Genomic DNA, 18401 nt, shown 5'->3' with positions numbered 1-18401 from the left:
CCAACCACTGATCATTTCAGTGTAATGAAGCACCTACTGTCAAAGAAGGAAATCATTTGTTAAGTCCATATACATACTGAATCTTCAGATTCAGAGATGTTTACGTTTCTGTATAAAAATCAGTGTACTTATGGAAAATAAAGGCATGTTTGAAAACTGTTTAGAGGTAAAAAAATAAAATCTAATAATAATTCAATAAGCATTACCTACCAATGACGTGAATGTAGCTACAAAGTATTATGCTAAGTGAAATAAGTCAGTGAGAGAAAGACAAATACCATAATGATTTCACTCACATGTGGAATTTAAGAAACAAAACAAAAAAGCAAAGGGGAAAAAAAGAGACAGAGGCAAACCAAGAAACAGATTTGTTAACTATAGAGAACATACTGATGGTTACCAGAGGGGAGGTAGGGGGGCAGCTGGGGATTAAGGAGTGCACTTATGATGAGCATATACAAATATGTTGTATGGAAGTGTCAAATCACTATGCTGTACACCTGAAACTAATAACACACTGTATGTTAACTAATTGGAACTTAAATAAAAGCTGGGGGAAAAAAAAAAACACATTACCTAGAAGGGCCCACTAGAGAAACTGTTGCATAAGGGTCACAGCTTTGTCCATTTATGAGAGGCAACCCGTGACATGACACGATGCTAAGAAAGAATAAAAGAAAATTAATAGTATATTTAAGTTAAACAACATAAAGCATTATCTTTAAATACAAATCAATATATTCAAAGGGTTAAAGCTTTTCCACAGGTCTGCAGACGTATGTCTATATACCACCTACCTCAAATACATCTATTGTGCACTTATTCACTTATGCTTACATTTCTCAACTAGGACTTAAAACCAGAACGCCATAATCAGTACTGAGACTACCAAATAATATTTAGCATAAATCCCCTGGCTAAGTATCCAGCAAGGTACATTTTGTGGTTTGATAATATACTAACACTGCTGTGGCTTCTCAACAGGAAAAGAATGTGTTGTGAACCTTAAAGGAGAAACTACAAACCAAGCTAGATCTATGGCATCACATCCTCTGTTGAAGCATGAATGAGAAACAAGGAAATGACTGTGGTTTCCCCTTCAAATCTGATTCATAAATAGAGGGCAAGTCTCCCACAATTCTGTAGTCTTTTATTCTGATTCTCAGTAACACAGCTCCTGTATCATTCTGTAGAAAATGTTTTAGACCTTAAAACCCAACATCTTCTAATCCCCTCCATGGATAAAGTCACTGGTATTTACAGAGGCCATAGAATCTAACCTAATGGTCTGCTCAATTTCCTCGCTAAATATTATTGAGTCCACAAATTTAGTTTAGTATCTAAGGGTTTGCATTCCTTAATGCCTAAGACAAACTCATGAGAGTTGCTGAAAGCATTCTTTGTAGAAAGATGTGGGCTACTGAGCAACATCCTTATTTCTCTCCACAACCCACAGATCATATATGTGGGTGAAGTGCATATGGTGTGCTGAGTCAAGAAGAAATGATAATGACTCATTCGATTAAATTGGGTATAAAAAAATCAAAATTTAAAAATTCCCAACTAACCAAAGAAAGCACAGACCGAGATAATAATTCTGGGTATTAATGTTAGACTTAGGACAGTCAAATTTTCCAACTATGTTCTGTTTGAAACTGACAATCCTCAGGCCAACCGCAGGCTAATCCTCAAAATGATAACTGATTTTTATGTAGCATTTGCACTTTATCCACTATTTTCACAAAATGTATCTAACTCCCACAACTGCCTTTGAGAAAAAAACACCTTAAAGAAGAAAGTAAGGCTCAAAAAGTTTATGTAAGAAATTAACAAAATAAGGCTGAAGAGGTACTACAACTTGTACAAAGTGGGCCAAGACTTAATTTCTACTTTCTTAACTGCTTCCCAAGTCCAGCATCTTTCTATGTTCCCTACTGCACCTTAATATATTGATTGTATTACTCTCTTCGTAATACCACATGTATCTCATGTAAACACTAATTATGAGAAATCTTAATTATAGAAAAGTCACTATAATTTTATGAGGTAGAAAAAAACTGAGAAAAATAGTTCATTATACACAGGCTTCTATAAGAATACTTCACAAAACAAAACAATGATGCCCATTAATCCGGAAGTATGAATTTATAAAAACCATCAGAAGTGGTCTTTTAAATGTAAGACACTTTTAAAATTGTTTTCTGAGGGGCACCTGGGTGGCTCAGTTGGTTAAGCGTGCGACTTCAGCTCAGGTCGTGATCTCGCGGTCCTTGAGTTCAAGCCCCGCGTCGGGCTCTGTGCTGACAGCTCAGAGCCTGGAGCCTGTTTCAGATTCTGTGTCTCCCTCTCTCTGACCCTCCCCCGTTCATGCTCTGTCTCTCTCTGTCTCAAAAATAAATAAACGTTAAAAAAAAAAGCATTAAAATTGTTTTCTGACAAACAGAAGTAATATTATTAAGTACAAATTATTTTATTTTCTACATATGTTATGAAATATTTTTACAACTATTCTAATCGGTAAATCAAACAGTCTCCTATCATAAACATGAAGGAGTGAAAACAAATGCTGAAAATGAGCTTAGTATACTGAATTATCTTACATTTTGTTACTTTTTTTTTTAAGTTTATTTTTTTGAGACAGAGAGAGCAAACAAGCAGGGGAGGGGCAGAGAGAAGGGGAGAGAGAGAATCCCAAGCAGGCTTCATACAGTGCAGAGCACCGTGCAAGGCTTGAACCCACAAACCATGAGACCATGACCTAAGCCAAAATCAAGAGCCAGACGCTTAACTGAGCCACCCAGGCGCCCCTTACATTGTTTATATATGACATTTGATATTAATGCATTTTCTAGAAATTGCAAAGGAAAATATATTTAGTCCAAACTTGTTTAAATACAGAATGACCTGGATCTTTTCCTTGAGGCTCTTTTTTTTTTTTTAAACTAAAAGACAAATGCTAATGTCTACATACAGCCAAGATGGAGGAACAGAGAATGGAATAACTGGGGAAAAAAAAAAAAAAAAAAGAACAAAATCAGCAGCGCAGGACAGTCATCTCTGAGGGGAAAAGAAATGAAATGAGTCCCCAACTGTTCCCGAGAAGAAGAGGGAGAGTGGTCAGCTGGGGAAGACCAAAGTAACTAGAGTTCCCAGACAGAATACTGGAAGAAAGAAAGCTACAACAAAACAAAGAAACTTCGAGAGAGCTGTATGAATCCCCCTGGAGTGTTCAGATGAGTGCTGATAAGCATATGCCTGTGAGGAAACTACCTGAAGATGGGGAAAGAATCATTTGATTAGATTCGAGGGAATAATTCCTGAAGCCCACAAATGGCTAGCATGAGGCCCCACCAGCCATAGTATGAAACTCGGTAATTCACAGATGCTGTATCATTACTGGGAAAATAGAATTCCTAGATTAAAGGTTGTATTTACTCCATCTAACAAGGCTTAAAAGCAAACCTCAAAGGAATCATACTGTTTCCAAGTAACTTGACTAGGTCTTCAAGCACACTGATAGAAATAATATCCAGAAACTTCAAAATGTCTACAATCCAACATAAAATAACTAGGAACACAAAGAATCAAGAAAACATGTGCCATGAGAGGAGAAGTAAATGAAATAGAGACTTAAAAAACAATATGACACATCAATGAAACTAGGAGATAGTTCTTCAAAAAGATCAATAAAATTGATAAACCTTTAGCCAGACTCATAAAAAAAAAACTCCACAGAAATACAAAGGATTATAAAAGAATATTATGAAAAACTATATGTTAACATGCCAACAAACTGTACAACCTAGAAGAAATGGATAAATTCCTAGAAACATATAACATCCCAAAACTGAATCAGGAAGAAATAGAAAATTTGAACAGAATGGTTACCAGCAAGGAAATTGAATCAGGAATAAAAAAAACTCCTCCCAAAACAAAAAAACAGGATCAGAGGGCATCACATGTGAATTCTACCAAACATTTAAAGAAGAGTTAATAATACCTATTCTTCTCTATTCCAAAAACAACAAATTCATTCTATGAGGCCAGCATTACCCTGATACCAAAACCAGATAAAGACACTACAAAAAAGAGAACTACAGGTCAGTATGTCTGATGAACACATAAAATCTGCAAAAATCCTCGACAAAATATTAGCAAACTGAATCCACCAATACATTAAAAAAATCATTCACCATGATCAAGTGGGATTTATTCCTGGGATGCAAGGGTAGTTCAACATTTGCAAATCAATCAATGTAGTACAACACATCAACAAGAGAAAGAATAAAAACCATTTGATCAGGGGCGCCTGGGTGGCTTAGTTGGTAAAGTGTCCAACTTCAGTTCAGGTCATGATCTCATGCTTCATGGGTTCAGGTCCTGCCCACATCTGGCTTCGTGTGGAACCTGCTTGGGATTCTCTCTCTCTGCCTTTCCTCCTCTCATGTGTGCTTTCTCTCAAAAATGAACATTAAAAAAAAAAAAAAAAAAACAGAGGCTCTGATTAAAAGAATGGGAAAAATATATACTAATACTAATCAAAAGAAAGCTGATTGATTCTCTGGATAATAACAACCCAAAAGTCCATCAGTAGGGGTCTGGTTGAATAACTGATAGTAAATCTATATGTTAGAATACTATGTAGTTGTCAAAAAGAGTAAGATAAATCTCTACTCTCTAATTACTTTGATATAGAGGGTAGGGGGTTGGGAATTAATGTGATACTTCTCCAAACACACTTTATAGAAGTTCTGACTTTAGAAACAAAAAATCTTTTACATTTCATAAGTAAAATTAAACTTAAGCAATTCTTAAAAGGAAAAAAATTATGAGAAACCACTAAAAAAGAAAGAATTATTTCAATAGACTGGAACATAGTATTTGACTCTGTATCCTTAGAACAAATAGTACAGTAAGATCTCTTAAACTTCATTCAGCAACCTCACTGCCAGCAGTAATATTGGCATTATTATTTTGAATCTATTTTCTATATTATATAAGATAATGACAGTAATTGTTAGTGTTGTCAGGGATTAAGATTTTCAATATAATAAAGTCAAAGTTAGATTAAAAATCTTGTAATATTAAATTTAAATTAGAAACATAAAAGAAGGAAGGAAAGAAAGAAAAGAGAGAGAACAAAGGCAAAAGGAAAGAAAGAAAGAAAGAAAGAAAGAAAGAAAGAAAGAAAGAGAAAGAGAGGAAGACTGCCATCCAGAGAGGCTATATTAATATCAGACAAAGAAGATTTCACAACAAAGAATAGTCCCAGGGATAAAGATCGTCATTTAAAAACCCTAAATGTTAAGCTCCTAGCATCAAAGTTGCAAAAGCAGCAAAAACTGACAGAATTACAGGGAGAAACAGACAAATCCACAAACAGTTGGAGATAGCAACATCCCCTCTCAGTAACTGATAACCAACATGACATAATTAACATTTACTAAAAAAAATTCTACCCATGCAAAGCAGAAAACATATTAATTTCAAATGCATATGGAACATATACCAAGATTAAACAATACTTTGTGGACAAAAACAAGTCTTGGAAAATTTGTAAGTATTCAGATCATACAAAATTTGTTGACAACAGCAGAATTAAATTAGAAGTCAACAGCAAAAAGATATCTGGAAAATCCTCAAACACCTGGGAACAAAATAACTCACAAATAATCCGTGGGTTGAAGAATAAACAAAAGAAAAATTCTACAGCATTCTGAACTGCATTAAAATGAAAACTCAGCACATCAAAATTTGAAAGGTGCAGTTAAAACAGTACTCAGAAGAAAATGGATAGCACTAAACACCAACATTAGGAAAGAAGAAAGATTTTCAACCACTGTCTTCAGCCTCCATCACAAGAAACTTAGAAAACAAAAACAAATTAAACCTAAAGTAAACAAAAAATACAGTGGGAATCAAAATAGAAAACAAAAAATATACAAAAGTCAATGAACTCAAAAGCCATTTCTTTTTTTTTTTTTTTTTTAAATCTTTTATTTATTTTTGAGAGAGAGAGAGAGAAAGTGTGAGCAGGAGAGGGGCAGAGAGAAAGGGAGATACAGAATCTGAAGCAGACTCTAGGCTGTGAGCTGTCAGCACAGAGCCCGACACAGGGCTCGGACTCATGAACTGTGAGATCGTGACCTGAGCCAAAGTCAGATTCTTAACCAACTATACCACCCAGACACCCCCAAAAGCCATTTCTTTCTTTAAAAAAAAATTTTAATGTTTATTTATTTTTGATAGAGAGAGAGAGAGATACAGAGCATGAGCAGGGGAGGGGCAGAGAGAGAGGGAGACACAGAATCAGAAGCAGGCTCCGGGCTCCGAGGTGTCAGCACAGAGCCCGACACGGGGCTTGAACTCACAGAAGTCAGACGCTCAACTGACTGAGCCACCCAGGCGCCCCCAAAAGCCATTTCTTTAAGAAGGTCATTAAAATTGATAAACTTTAGCTACACTGATTAACAAAAATAGAGTACAGACACAAATTACCAACTTTAGGAATGAGCAACCTGACATCACTATTAAGTCTACAGATATTAAAAGAGTAACTTGAATTACTTTATACCAAAGAATTGAACAACTCAGATTAAACGGTCAAATTTCTTGAAAGATACAAATTACCAAAGATCACTTTTAAAAAATCTGAATAGTGGGGCGCCTGGGTAGCTCAGGTGGTTAAATATAGCACCTGACACTTGATTTCTTCGGCTCAGGTCACGAACTCACGGTCCTGAGATCCAGCCTATGTTGGGCTCCATGTGGGCGTGGAGCCTGTTTAATATTCTCTCTCTCCCTTTGCCCCTCCCCATCTCATGTTCCCAGTCTCTCAAAAAAAAAAGGGGGGGGGGCTATGTACCTATTTAAAAAACTAAATTTCTTGTTAAGAACCTTCCCACCAAAAAATTTAAAAAAACCAAAACACTTCAGGCCCAGATGGCTTCACTAGTGAATTCTTATAATATTCACGTAAAAAAGAAATTATATCAATTGTATACAAACCACCAGAAAATTGAAAAAGAGAGATTACTTTCTGATTCATTCAATGAGGTCATTATTCTGATTCCAAAAACCAGACAAAGCCACTACAAGAAAACTATAGAGCAAAGTTCTTCATAAATGTAAATGTAAAAAACCTTAACAAAATTTTAGCACATCAAAATTAACTATATATAACAATGATAATATAACATGACCAAGTGGAGGTTGGTTTAACTTCAAAAATCAATCCACAAAATTTACCATATTAACACATGAAATCAGAAAAAGCAGATCATTTGAAACATTCTCAGCAAACTAGGAACAGAGGGGAATTTTCTCAACCTGAGAAATGACAGCTAACATCATACTTAATGGTAAAAACAAAAACAAAAACAAAAAACTGAATGCCTTCCCCTTAAGATAAGAAATAAGACAAAGATATTTGTTCTCACATCTTCTATTCAACATCCTACTAAAATGATCAGGCAAGAAACAGAAATAAGCAACTGTCTATTCATAGATAACACAACTGTCCATGTACAAAATCCTACAGAATCTATAAACAAGCTAGTAGAACAAATCAGTGAATATAACAAGGTTGAAGAATACAAGTGTTTTTTTAAATTACTATGTACTAGCAACAAACATCCTCCTATTCATCTTGTTTCTTCTTTCTTTTTCTCTTTCTCCTAAAGTTCTTTTTCTCAGCCTGTTTCTATAAAATAAAAATCACTGCCTGGACTTCATGTCACCCAGTACCTATCTAATTTTTCTGTTTGTCTTTCCAAATTTCTTGACTTCCCTTTCACTCCTCACCCTACTGAAATCTAGTTTTTTCTACATTCATCATTCTATGGAAACTCTCCTCATTAAAGTCCCCTGAGTGTTAAGTGCTATCTCTATTTTTCAGCGCTCTTCTTACTGGATTTCTTGGCTGCGTGAAACACTTCTGACCACTCCTTCCCTCCTTCAAGACCTCTTCTCTCTTGGTTACATTTGTCTTCATCCTCCTAATTTTCCTCATATCACCTATCTGTCTCCCTCCTATTTACATAACCTCCCTGTAGGCTGTTGTTGTTGCTGTTATTGTTAATCACATCCATTCCTATGGCCACAACTACCATCAGCCTTACATTTCTATGAGATCTCACCAGAGTTTAAGATTTTTATATTGAAATGCCTGATGGAAATCCCTACCGAGATGTTCAAGAGCAGCTAAAACTCAACTCATTACCATCTCTTATTAAAGAAGTTCCTCCTTCAGAATTTTCTCTTTTGTTGTAAATACCACCACCCACCTAGTAACACCATCTAGAAATCTAGGAGCCACATTTAGATTCTTCTTTGTCCTCACTTTCTATATATAATCAGTAAGTTTTAGTGATGCGACTCTTTAAACGTTTCTTCGTTTGTCCTCTTTTCTCATTTTTGTAACTACTATTCTGAACCTATAATCTCTTACTCGGATCACCCTAACACCCTTCAAATTTATCTCTCAGTTTCTGTACTTACCACTGTCACAAATCTCATCTTTCTAAAATGCAAATTCCAGCCTACTTCACTGGTATCTGACCAGTCTCTTGAATCAAGCTTCATATGCTAGCAACATGAAACCGCTTTTAATTATTCTCCCTCCCTCTTACCATGTTTCTTCCTCCATACTTCTGCCTATATTGTTCTTTCCTTCTGGAAAACAAATCTCACTTTTTCTAGGCTAGCTACTTTCTATTCATCCTTTAAGAAGACAAATGTTTCTTTCTTTCTTTGTTTAGTTGTTTCAAAGGTACTTAGTGCCTATTAGTGCCAGGCACTAATCACTGGGGTGATGAGGTGAATAAGACAAACAACATCCTTGCTCTCATGGAGCTGACAGTCTACTTGAAATAAGAGATAACAAGCAATAAAGCAAAAAACAATAGCAAGTGCTATGAAGGAAAAAGAATAGGGTGTCTTATTTTAAAGTGATGCTTAAGCTGAAACTTAAAGGATGAGAAAACCAGCTAGAAGCAGGATAGGCATTCCAGGCAAAAAGGAGAGCAGATGCTGATCTCTGAACAGGAAGAATATGTCACATTTGAGGAACTGAGACAAGGCCAGTGAATATATGAACAAGAGGAAGCAAGCCACAAGATGAAATCCAAGAGGCAGGCAGGGTCGGAACATGCTGCACCATGTGGGCCAAGTCAAGGGGCTTGGATCTTATTCTAAATGCAAGGGGAATCACTAAGTGTTTGAGCAGGAGAATGACATGATCTAATTTATGTCCTAAAAGATTACTCTGGGCTGCTACGAAGAGAATGGACTGCAGAGCAGAAGGCCAGCTAAGAAACTACTACAATAGTCAAGGTAATAAAATGTTGCTGGTTTGAAGTAAGGACATGTCAGCAGATGATAAAAATTAGAAAATTCAAGAAATATTTCATATAATCAATAAGAAGTGGATCCAATGTGTGGAGGGAGAGAGGAGAAAAGACTTTAAATGATTCCCAGGTGTCTGGCTAGGGTAAAAGGTGAATGGTGTTTCCAACTGCTAAGGCTATGGGAAGGAGCTATACAGATATGATAGTCAATGCTTCAGTTTTCAGGTGATAAATCTGCAATGTTGTGAGACATCAAAGTGGAGTTGCCAAAAAGGCAGGTGAACATCTGAGAGTGGAGCTCAGAAAAAAGACATGAGTTAAATGCATAAGGTATAGACAATTTTTTAACTTACTTTGAAATGATTTCTGACTTTCAAAAAATTGCAAAATAATATATACAGTTTCTGTATACCCATAACCCTGTATTAACATTTTGTGTAACCAGAGTAAAACTATAGAAAGAGAAAAATAACACGGAAACAATGTTAGTTAATAATTATATTAACTAATCTTACAGACTTTACTCAAATTTTGTCAATGTCCTTTTTCTGGTCCAGGATGCAATACAGAATCTCACATTGCATTTAGCTGTCCTGTCTTCTTAGTCTCTTCCATCCTAAAACAGCTCCTTAGTTTTAACTCTTTGCCCCTTGATCCTGTCAGTACTAGCCAGTTCTTTTGTACAATATTCCTTAATTTGAATTTGATGTTTCCCGGTGATTAGATTGAGGTTATCTATCTTGGTGTCCTTCTCAATGTAGCATACCAGGTACCCAGATGTTTATTACCAGTGACACTAACTTCGGTCACACAGTTAAATTGGTATCTATCAGACATCTTATGGTGGAGATTCTTTGAGACTATACAAGTATGCTGTTTGTCATCATGTTTACACCCACTTATTTAGCATCCATACATGCGGATTTTCTATTTCCATCATTTGTCCTACATTAATTAGTGAGAATTCTACTATAAGAAAAAGTAGTCCTTTCTCCCCAGTGTGTTTATTTATTTATATAGCAGCATTGGCTCATGGATATTTTATTCTAGGCTTAAATACATTGGCTTAAAACATTGTTTTTTAATTTTTAATATTTATTTTTTGAGAGAGACAGAGTGTGAGCAGAGGTGGGGAAGAAAGAGAGGGAGACACAGAATCCGAAACAGGCTCCAGGCTCTGAGCTGTCAGCACAGAGCCTGATGCGGGGCTCGAACCCACAAACCATGAGATTATAACTGGAGCCAAAGTTGGATGCTTAACTGACTGAGCCACTCAGGTGTCCCTAAAAAAATATTTTTAATGTTTATTTGTTTTGAAAAAGAGAGAGACAGAGCACAAGCAGGGCAGGGGCAGAGAGAGAGGGAGGGAGACTCAGAATCCGAAGCAGACTCAAGGCTCTGAGCTGTCAGCAGAGAGCCCAACATGGGGTTCGAACCCACGAACTGTAAGATCAAAACTTAAGCTGAAGTCAGACATTCAACTGACTGAGCCACCCAGGCATCCCTATACTATAGGTTTTGATCTGTAATTATTATTATTATTTGATTTGATGCTCAAATTGTCCCAGTTTGGTTACGTGGAGCTCCTTCAAGTTGGCTTCAATGTCCTTTCTACATGCCTTCATTATTTATTTGTAGAACTTTCTTACTTTCTGACTCCACATATGCTCTGAGCTCATCTTGTATTTTCCCTGCTCAAGTCCTGAAATCAGCCAATACTTTATTTTTTTTATTTATTTATTATTATTTTTTTTAATGAAATTTATTGACAAATTGGTTTCCATACAACACCCAGTGCTCATCCCAAAAGGTGCCCTCCTCAATACCCATCAAACCAATACTTTAAAAAAAAGAATCAGGTTCTCTTTATTGGAGCAGCTCTGAAATAACAGATAACACTAATACTAATACTAGAGCCATTAGCCACATGTGGCTATTTAAATTTAAGTTAATTAAAATTGGACAAAATTAAAAATTCAATTATTGAGCTCCACTAGCCATATTTTAAATTTTTAATAGCCACATATGACCAGTAGCTACCATATTGTACAGTTAAGTTATAAACCATTTTCATCTTCATTAAAAGATCTATTGGACCATACTGATTGGAGAATGATATTTAGATGCTCAGTATGTTCATTGTTGCTGGGATGACACTGCTTCCAGGTCTTCTGCATGAATAGAGCTAATATACATACACACTCACACAAACAACCCTGTAGCTATAAGACAATTTCACTCTGAGAATTCTGCCTTCAAAGGAGAACAGAGAAATGGGGATGGCAGCTAGGGGAGGAGGGTGGAGATAAGGTCTGGGGAGGCATGCCTTTTTAGGATAGGAGATCCTAGAACATGTTTTACATTTTGAGGAGAACAATCTAAAAGAGAAGGTAAAGCTGATGAAACAGAAGAAGGAATAAGTGAAGGAGCAAAGTCCTTGAGTAGGGGAAACAGATGGAAATTCAGAGACCACCCCCAACAAGAGAAGGGCACCTCCTCTACTAGAACATAAAGACAAAACGATGGATGCCAATACAGGTTTGCAGATTTAGATTCAGGAAAATATGACCAATTTACAGATTGTAATGATGGAGAATCTCACAGGTGTTATTAGAGAAGCAGAGTAAAACTCCAGGGCAGTTACAAATACCCATGCAGGGTTTATGATCATGAATTTAAAGTAAAATCAGTCTTTTTTTATTTTCTCCAGCAATAATATTCAGGTGCAAACTGAACACAGAGAGACTAAGTTCATTTATACTAGGATTGTTCCAGATAAATAAGAAGGATGAATAAAAGAGCAAGGAAGTTGTTGGAAAAGTGCAAGAAAAAATGATTACAGTGATAGATCATGGAAAACAACCTAGAAGGAAGTGAAAAAATAAAAATGGGTAAGAACATGGTAAAGATCAATGGGTAGAAGTCTTACTGAAATTTCAGAAATGTTGCAGTGAGGAGCTTCCAGGTCTGGAAGATAATAGTAACTGCTAGGATATGAACCTTTCCACACATTACCCCCCAACTGTAAATTCAGCAAGTAGCACAAAGAAAACAACACATAATACTATGCTTTCAGTGGTACTAAAAACCAGAATACCACAAACCTCTAAAAGTTGAGAAATCAACAATAAATTCTGCAAAGTTGCTATTGGAGCTCTGGTGTTGCAGGCCAAGGAGTATGGACTGTGGAGGTTCAAGTGAAAGAGAAGAGAAAGAAGAAAAGAATACAGACCATCATGTGCCCATACAAAGACCTACTTGTTAACATTTATAGCAGCTTTCTCTATAATCACCTCAAACTGGAAACAATTCAAATATCTACCAAGTGATGAATAGAGAAACAAATTCAATACAATGGAATACTACCCATGAAGTAGCTTTAAAAACAATTTTTTTTTGATCTTTATTTATTTTTGAGAGAGGGACAGAGTGTGAGCAGGGGAGTAGCAGAGAGAGAGGGAGACACACAATCCGAAGCAGGCTCCAGGCCCCGAGCTGTCAGCACAGAGCCTGATGCAGGGCTTGAACCCACGAACCGCGAGATCATGACCTGAGCCGAAGTCAGATGCTCAACTGATTGAGCCACCCAGGCGCCCCGTGAAGTAGCTTTAAATGAGAAAAAACAACCAGCAGATGACAACACAGAGATAACATCAATGTTGGAGTTATCTGACAAAAATGTGAAAGCAGCCATCCTAAAAATGATTCAATGAGCAATTACATCTGAAATATGAAAAGTTTCAGCAAAAAAATAGAAAGTCATTAAAGAAAGAAAAGATATAAAGAAGAATCAAAAGAAAATTTTAATACTTAAAACCAAAAGAGGCTTGACAGATGGGCTTAACAGTAGAATGGAGGGGACGGAGGAAATAATCAGTGAGCTTAAAGACAGAACAGCAGAAACTACTCAATATGAACAAGGGAGAGAAAATAGACTGGGGGAGGGGAAGTGGGGGTGGGAAAAGCAGAACCTCAGGGACCTGTGGGACTATAATAGAAGATCTAACATTTATGCCATTGAAATCTCAAGAGGAGAGGAGAAAGATAGCAAGGCTGATGGAGTATTACAAGAAATAATGGCCAATAATTTCCCAATTTGGCAAAGGATGCAAACATACAGATTCAAGAAGCTGACTGAACATACCAAACAGGATAAACTCAGAGAAATCTATGTCAAAATACCTCATAGTGAAACCGAAACACATAGAAAACTAAAGACAAAATCTTCAAAGTAACCAGGGAGAAAAAGTGCATTACCTGCACAGGAAATAGAATTACAGTGAATTCAAAAAACCACAGAGGCCAGAAGCAAGTGATATATTTTTCACGTGCTGAAAAAAAAGAGCTATCAACCAAGAATTCTATATCCATTGAGAATATCCTTCAGGAATAAAGAAAAAAATCAAGACATTCTCAGATAAAGGAAAACTAAGACAATGTATCATTTATAGACCTACCCTAAAAGAACAGTAAAAGGAGATTCTCTAAACAATAAGACAGAGATAAAAGAAGGAATCCTAAAACAACAGGAAAGAAAAAAGAATATGGAAAGAGCAAAAATATGGGCAAATACAACAAACTTAGACTTCCCCTCTCTAATTTTTCTAAATTGTGTTAGATGGCTGAAGCAAAAATTGTAATACTGATGTGGTTCTTAATGTTTTCAGGGGAAACATTAAGATAATTATACTATAGAATGGTGGAGGGTAAAGGGATTTAAAAGAAGGTAAGGTTTCTACACTTTATTCTAACCAGTAAAACAGCAATACCAGTAGACTACAATAAGTTATACATGTATAATGTAATCCTAAAGCAACCACTAAAAAACTACACAAAGAGATAGAAAAACAGTACAGGTAAATCAAAATGGAATTCTAAAAAATGTTCAAGGAACTCAAAGGAAAAAGAAAACAGTAAAAGAAAAGAGAAAAACCAAAAAGTGGCAGATTTAAGCTTAACATATCAGTAATTACATTAAAAGTAAATGCTATAAATTCATTAAAGAAAAGACTGGCAGAGTGGGTTTTAAAAAGTGATACCCAACTATATTCTATCTATAAGAAACTACACAAAATTGGATGGATCCGATTGAAAAAGCCAATCTCAATATATGATATATTATATATGATAAGACTCCATTTACATAACATTCTTGAAATGACAAAAATATAGATATGGAGACAGATTAGAGGTTGCCAAAGGTTACAAATGTTAGTGGGGGAAGGAATGGGTGTGAGTATAACAGGGTAGCATAAGGAAGATATTTATTGTGACAGAAAAATTATGTATCTTGATTGTGGCAGTTACCACAAATCTACACATACGATAAAAGATATACAACATACTGTACAGTATACAATGTCAATTTTCCAGTTTTTACATTGTATTATAGTTATAGAAGATGTAATTATTGAGAAATACTGAGCAAAGGGTACACAGGACCTCTCCATACTTTGTAATTTCTTATAAATCTATGATTATCTCAAAAGCAAGAAGTTAAAAAAAAAATCAAACTGCCACAGTTCAAATCCAGGCTCTACCACTCCCTGTACAAACTTGGGCTCATTTAACCAATCTGTGCATTGTTTTATCACCTGTAAAATAAGGACAAGAGTATCTACCAAGTTATAATAATAAATAAATAATACCTAAAAAAAAGATTGAACTCCTGATATATGCAACAACGTGGATGAATCTCAAAAGCATTATGCTAAATGAAAGAGGCTAGTCACAAAAGCCTACATATTATATGAATCTGTTCATATGACATTTTGGAAAAGGCAAAACTATAGGGACTAAAATCAGATCATGGTTGCCTGGAACTGAGCATAAAGAGAGGGGACTGAACACATCTCTGAGTAATGCGTTTTGTTAGAGTTTCGACTTTTGAAGTTGTGCTAATATTCGACATATTAAAAAAATAGAAGTAAACAACAAGAATGGGGGCAAAATCCCATTAACCTGAATGCAAACAAACCAAACCAAATGAAACCAAACCAACTATTTCAAATGTTATAACATAACCAAAGTGAGCAGGGGAGGGAGTGGTGGAAAGGGACTACTCCACATACTTGCACTATATGCTTCTCAGTCTAGGGGGAAAAATACTGCAAACAAATCTTGAGCTGTTTTTAGTAAGTAAATCCAAACTGAGGAACATTAAAAAAACAAAAACAAAAGGACTTCAAAAATCTCAATACCATGAAAGATAAAGAAAAGCTAAAAACGATTACTGGCTGAGGAGATTAAAGAGACATGTAAACTAAATGTAATACATGATCTTGGACTGGATCCTTTTTTGGAGAAGAAAAAAATACCTTAAAGGGCGTTATCGGGACAGCTGACAAAAGTAAAATATAATAACTGTAGATTAAAGTACTGGAATATAAAAAGCATACATTATACTTTTTTTAAATTTTTTTTAAATGTTTTTATTTATTTTTGAGACAAAGAGAGACAGAGCATGAGCAGGGGAGGGGCAGAGAGAGAGGAAGACACAGAATCTGAAGCAGGTTCCAGGCTCCGAGCTGTCAGCACAGAGCCCAATGTGGGGCTCGAACTCACAGACTGTGAGATCATGACCTTAGCTGAAGTCCAACACTCAACCAACTGAGCCACCTGGGCGCCCCATACATTATATTTTTATTGTAACAATGTTGAGCTTCCTGAGTTTGATAATTGTATTACGGTTATTTAAGAGAATATACTTACTCTTAGGACGATACACTGATATATTAAGGATCATGATAATATGCAACCTTCCTTAAAAGAGTTCTACGGGTACCTGGGTGGTTCAGTCGGTTGAACCTCCAACTCTTGATGGCAGCTCAGGTCATGATCTCACAGTTCATGGGATCAGGCCCCATGTTGGGCTCCATGCTGATAGTGCAGAACCTGTTTGGGATTCTCTCTCTCCCTCTCTCTCTGCCCCTCCCCTGCTTGCACTCTCTCTCTCTCTCTCAAAATAAACTTAAAAAAAAAAAGAGTTCTAAAAAAAGTAATATTATATATTTAATAAACATAAATAAATAAAGAGAGACAGAGAGGAGGAGAGAGGGAGGGGAAAATGCCTCAAAGGGGCTGGGGTGTTCATAATAAGGAGAATAAATTATAGTCTAGAGAGAAACACTCACCCCACTGTAAGGTAAGTGGGTATGGTAGAAAACAGCATCTAATTGAGAAGGCAGTAAAGGAAACAGTAACTCAGGGGATATTCAGATTATTAGTTAATACAAAGAGAAAAAGAAGTCAGGGATATCCAGTAGTTTGTTGATAACACAGAGGAAAAGTTTGGGTGGAAGAGAAAAGAGAGAATTAGGTTTGAACAGATTTCCAGAGCAGTTAGAAGATTAGACTCTGAACTTCAGAAAATGACTTGAGGGCAAAACAGGAATTTTTAAGTAGGTGAGAATCAATACATTCTCAAGGTAGCCATTTAGTTTTAGTCCCAGGGTTCCTAATGCTCAGCTCTGTGGTATCAGTCTCTTCTCTAGAGGCCCTCTAATAGGAAGCCTTTCCAATTCTCTTCTGCCAGGTAGTTAGACACGTTTATCCATGATCCTGTAACAGCCCCTTGCCTAACTCTATCATTTAACCCACATTCAATAAATAAGGCTGAATGAATTAATGACTTATCATAACCTGAGTAGACTAGACATAAGAAAACAAACTGGAAATCAACTTAATAAAGGAACAACACAGCAGAGTTTCATTTTTCAAAAAAGTTTCTGAAGTATATAAAATAAGGTGTGGGCTTAAGGTTCAAAGAATACAAAATGGAGAATTATTTCCAGTTGATTTTGGTAAAAGAAATATGCTTACTGTACAACAAGCTGCTGGCACACAGTTCCATTCTCTGTTATCAGTTCATTCAGTTTTAATTCAAGGTGAACTTTACCCTATAATGAGAAAAAAAAAAAAAATTGGCAAACTGAGTAGTCTATTTTGCTGACAAATTATTAAAGGTATGCACTTTTTCAAATGGTACCTAAAATATTTAGTTATTCACTAACTAAATTTGTGATCCCTAGCACATGGCTTTGCCCATATTAAGTACTCGTTAAATGACTAATAACCAACGATGTAGATCTAGTCAAATGCTTATATCAGACACGGCATTCAAATCTAAGAATGTAATCCCAGTTCAAAAAGTATTTATGAATCTCAATTACCATAGATTTTTTAAAAAAGGTAGCATTTATGTTTTAGGAAACTTTGAAATGAAACCAAATTATAGGGGCGCCTGAGTGGCTCAGTCGGTTAAGCGGCCGACTTCAGCTCAGGTCACGATCTCACGGTCCGTGAGTTCGAGCCCCGCGTCGGGCTCTGGGCTGATGGCTCGGAGCCTGGAGCCTGCTTCCGATTCTGTGTCTCCCTCTCTCTCTGCCCCTCCCCCGTTCATGCTCTGTCTCTCTCTGTCCCAAAAATAAATAAATGTTAAAAAAAAAAATTAAAAAAAAAAAACAAACCAAATTATAAAACATAGAATGCTTTTTCCAGAAAATCTAAACCATCAATAAGGATAGAGGCAGTATCATTATACGTCGAGAGAAATCATAAATTCTGAAAAATAAAACTAAGTTAGAGCTAGTAAGACTCAAGTTGTCAACACTTCTCTGAAAATTAAAGACTTATGGAATATCTACTATATTTTAGTAGTCACTCACTGTAGGGCTGGGTAGGAATCAATAGATATATAAGACAACAATCACTGCTTATAAGAAGCTCGCAATCTAGTGGGAAGACAATAAACAAAAGATAATATAGGACCAAGAGCCCTAATGAAAAAAATGGGATACCGAAAATAAATGAGTACTTTCTTAATTAGCTGTTAATAAATGGGAGTTGTAAAAATCCAGCACTACATATAAATTTAAAGCAAACTCAACTTCTCATGAAATGAAGGCTTAGGGACAATACAATCTGGAGCTTGATATTTTCATGCTGCCACCAGTGATGAGCAATTCTAAACTGGTTATGAGCAATTCTGAAGTGGTTAAGAATCAGTCTTGGATTACCTCCACCCAGCTGACATGACAAATTCTCACAGTAGAG

General features: G+C 36.0%; 1 protein-coding gene across 4 annotated transcripts in view; it reads right to left on the bottom strand.

Annotated features, from left to right (window-relative positions):
* The window catches only part of RASA2 (RAS p21 protein activator 2), a 122720-nt gene that overhangs the window by 51077 nt on the left and 53242 nt on the right, over window positions 1-18401 (bottom strand). For all 4 annotated transcript variants that reach the window (XR_007155578.1, XR_007155579.1, XM_047874667.1 and 1 more), the window contains exons 5-6: window positions 17169-17245; window positions 577-660 (exon numbers count right to left, since the gene is read on the bottom strand). Coding sequence is in view for 2 of the 4 variants with exons in the window: in XM_047874667.1 (XP_047730623.1) it covers window positions 577-660; window positions 17169-17245 (161 nt within the window). In the remaining 2 variants the exon portion in view is untranslated. The remainder of the gene's footprint in view (window positions 1-576; window positions 661-17168; window positions 17246-18401) is intronic.

This window comes from Prionailurus viverrinus, chromosome C2 (assembly GCF_022837055.1).
Source record: "Prionailurus viverrinus isolate Anna chromosome C2, UM_Priviv_1.0, whole genome shotgun sequence".
Classification (NCBI taxonomy): Eukaryota; Metazoa; Chordata; class Mammalia; order Carnivora; family Felidae; genus Prionailurus; species Prionailurus viverrinus.
This window is presented reverse-complemented; position numbering and strand designations above follow the sequence as displayed.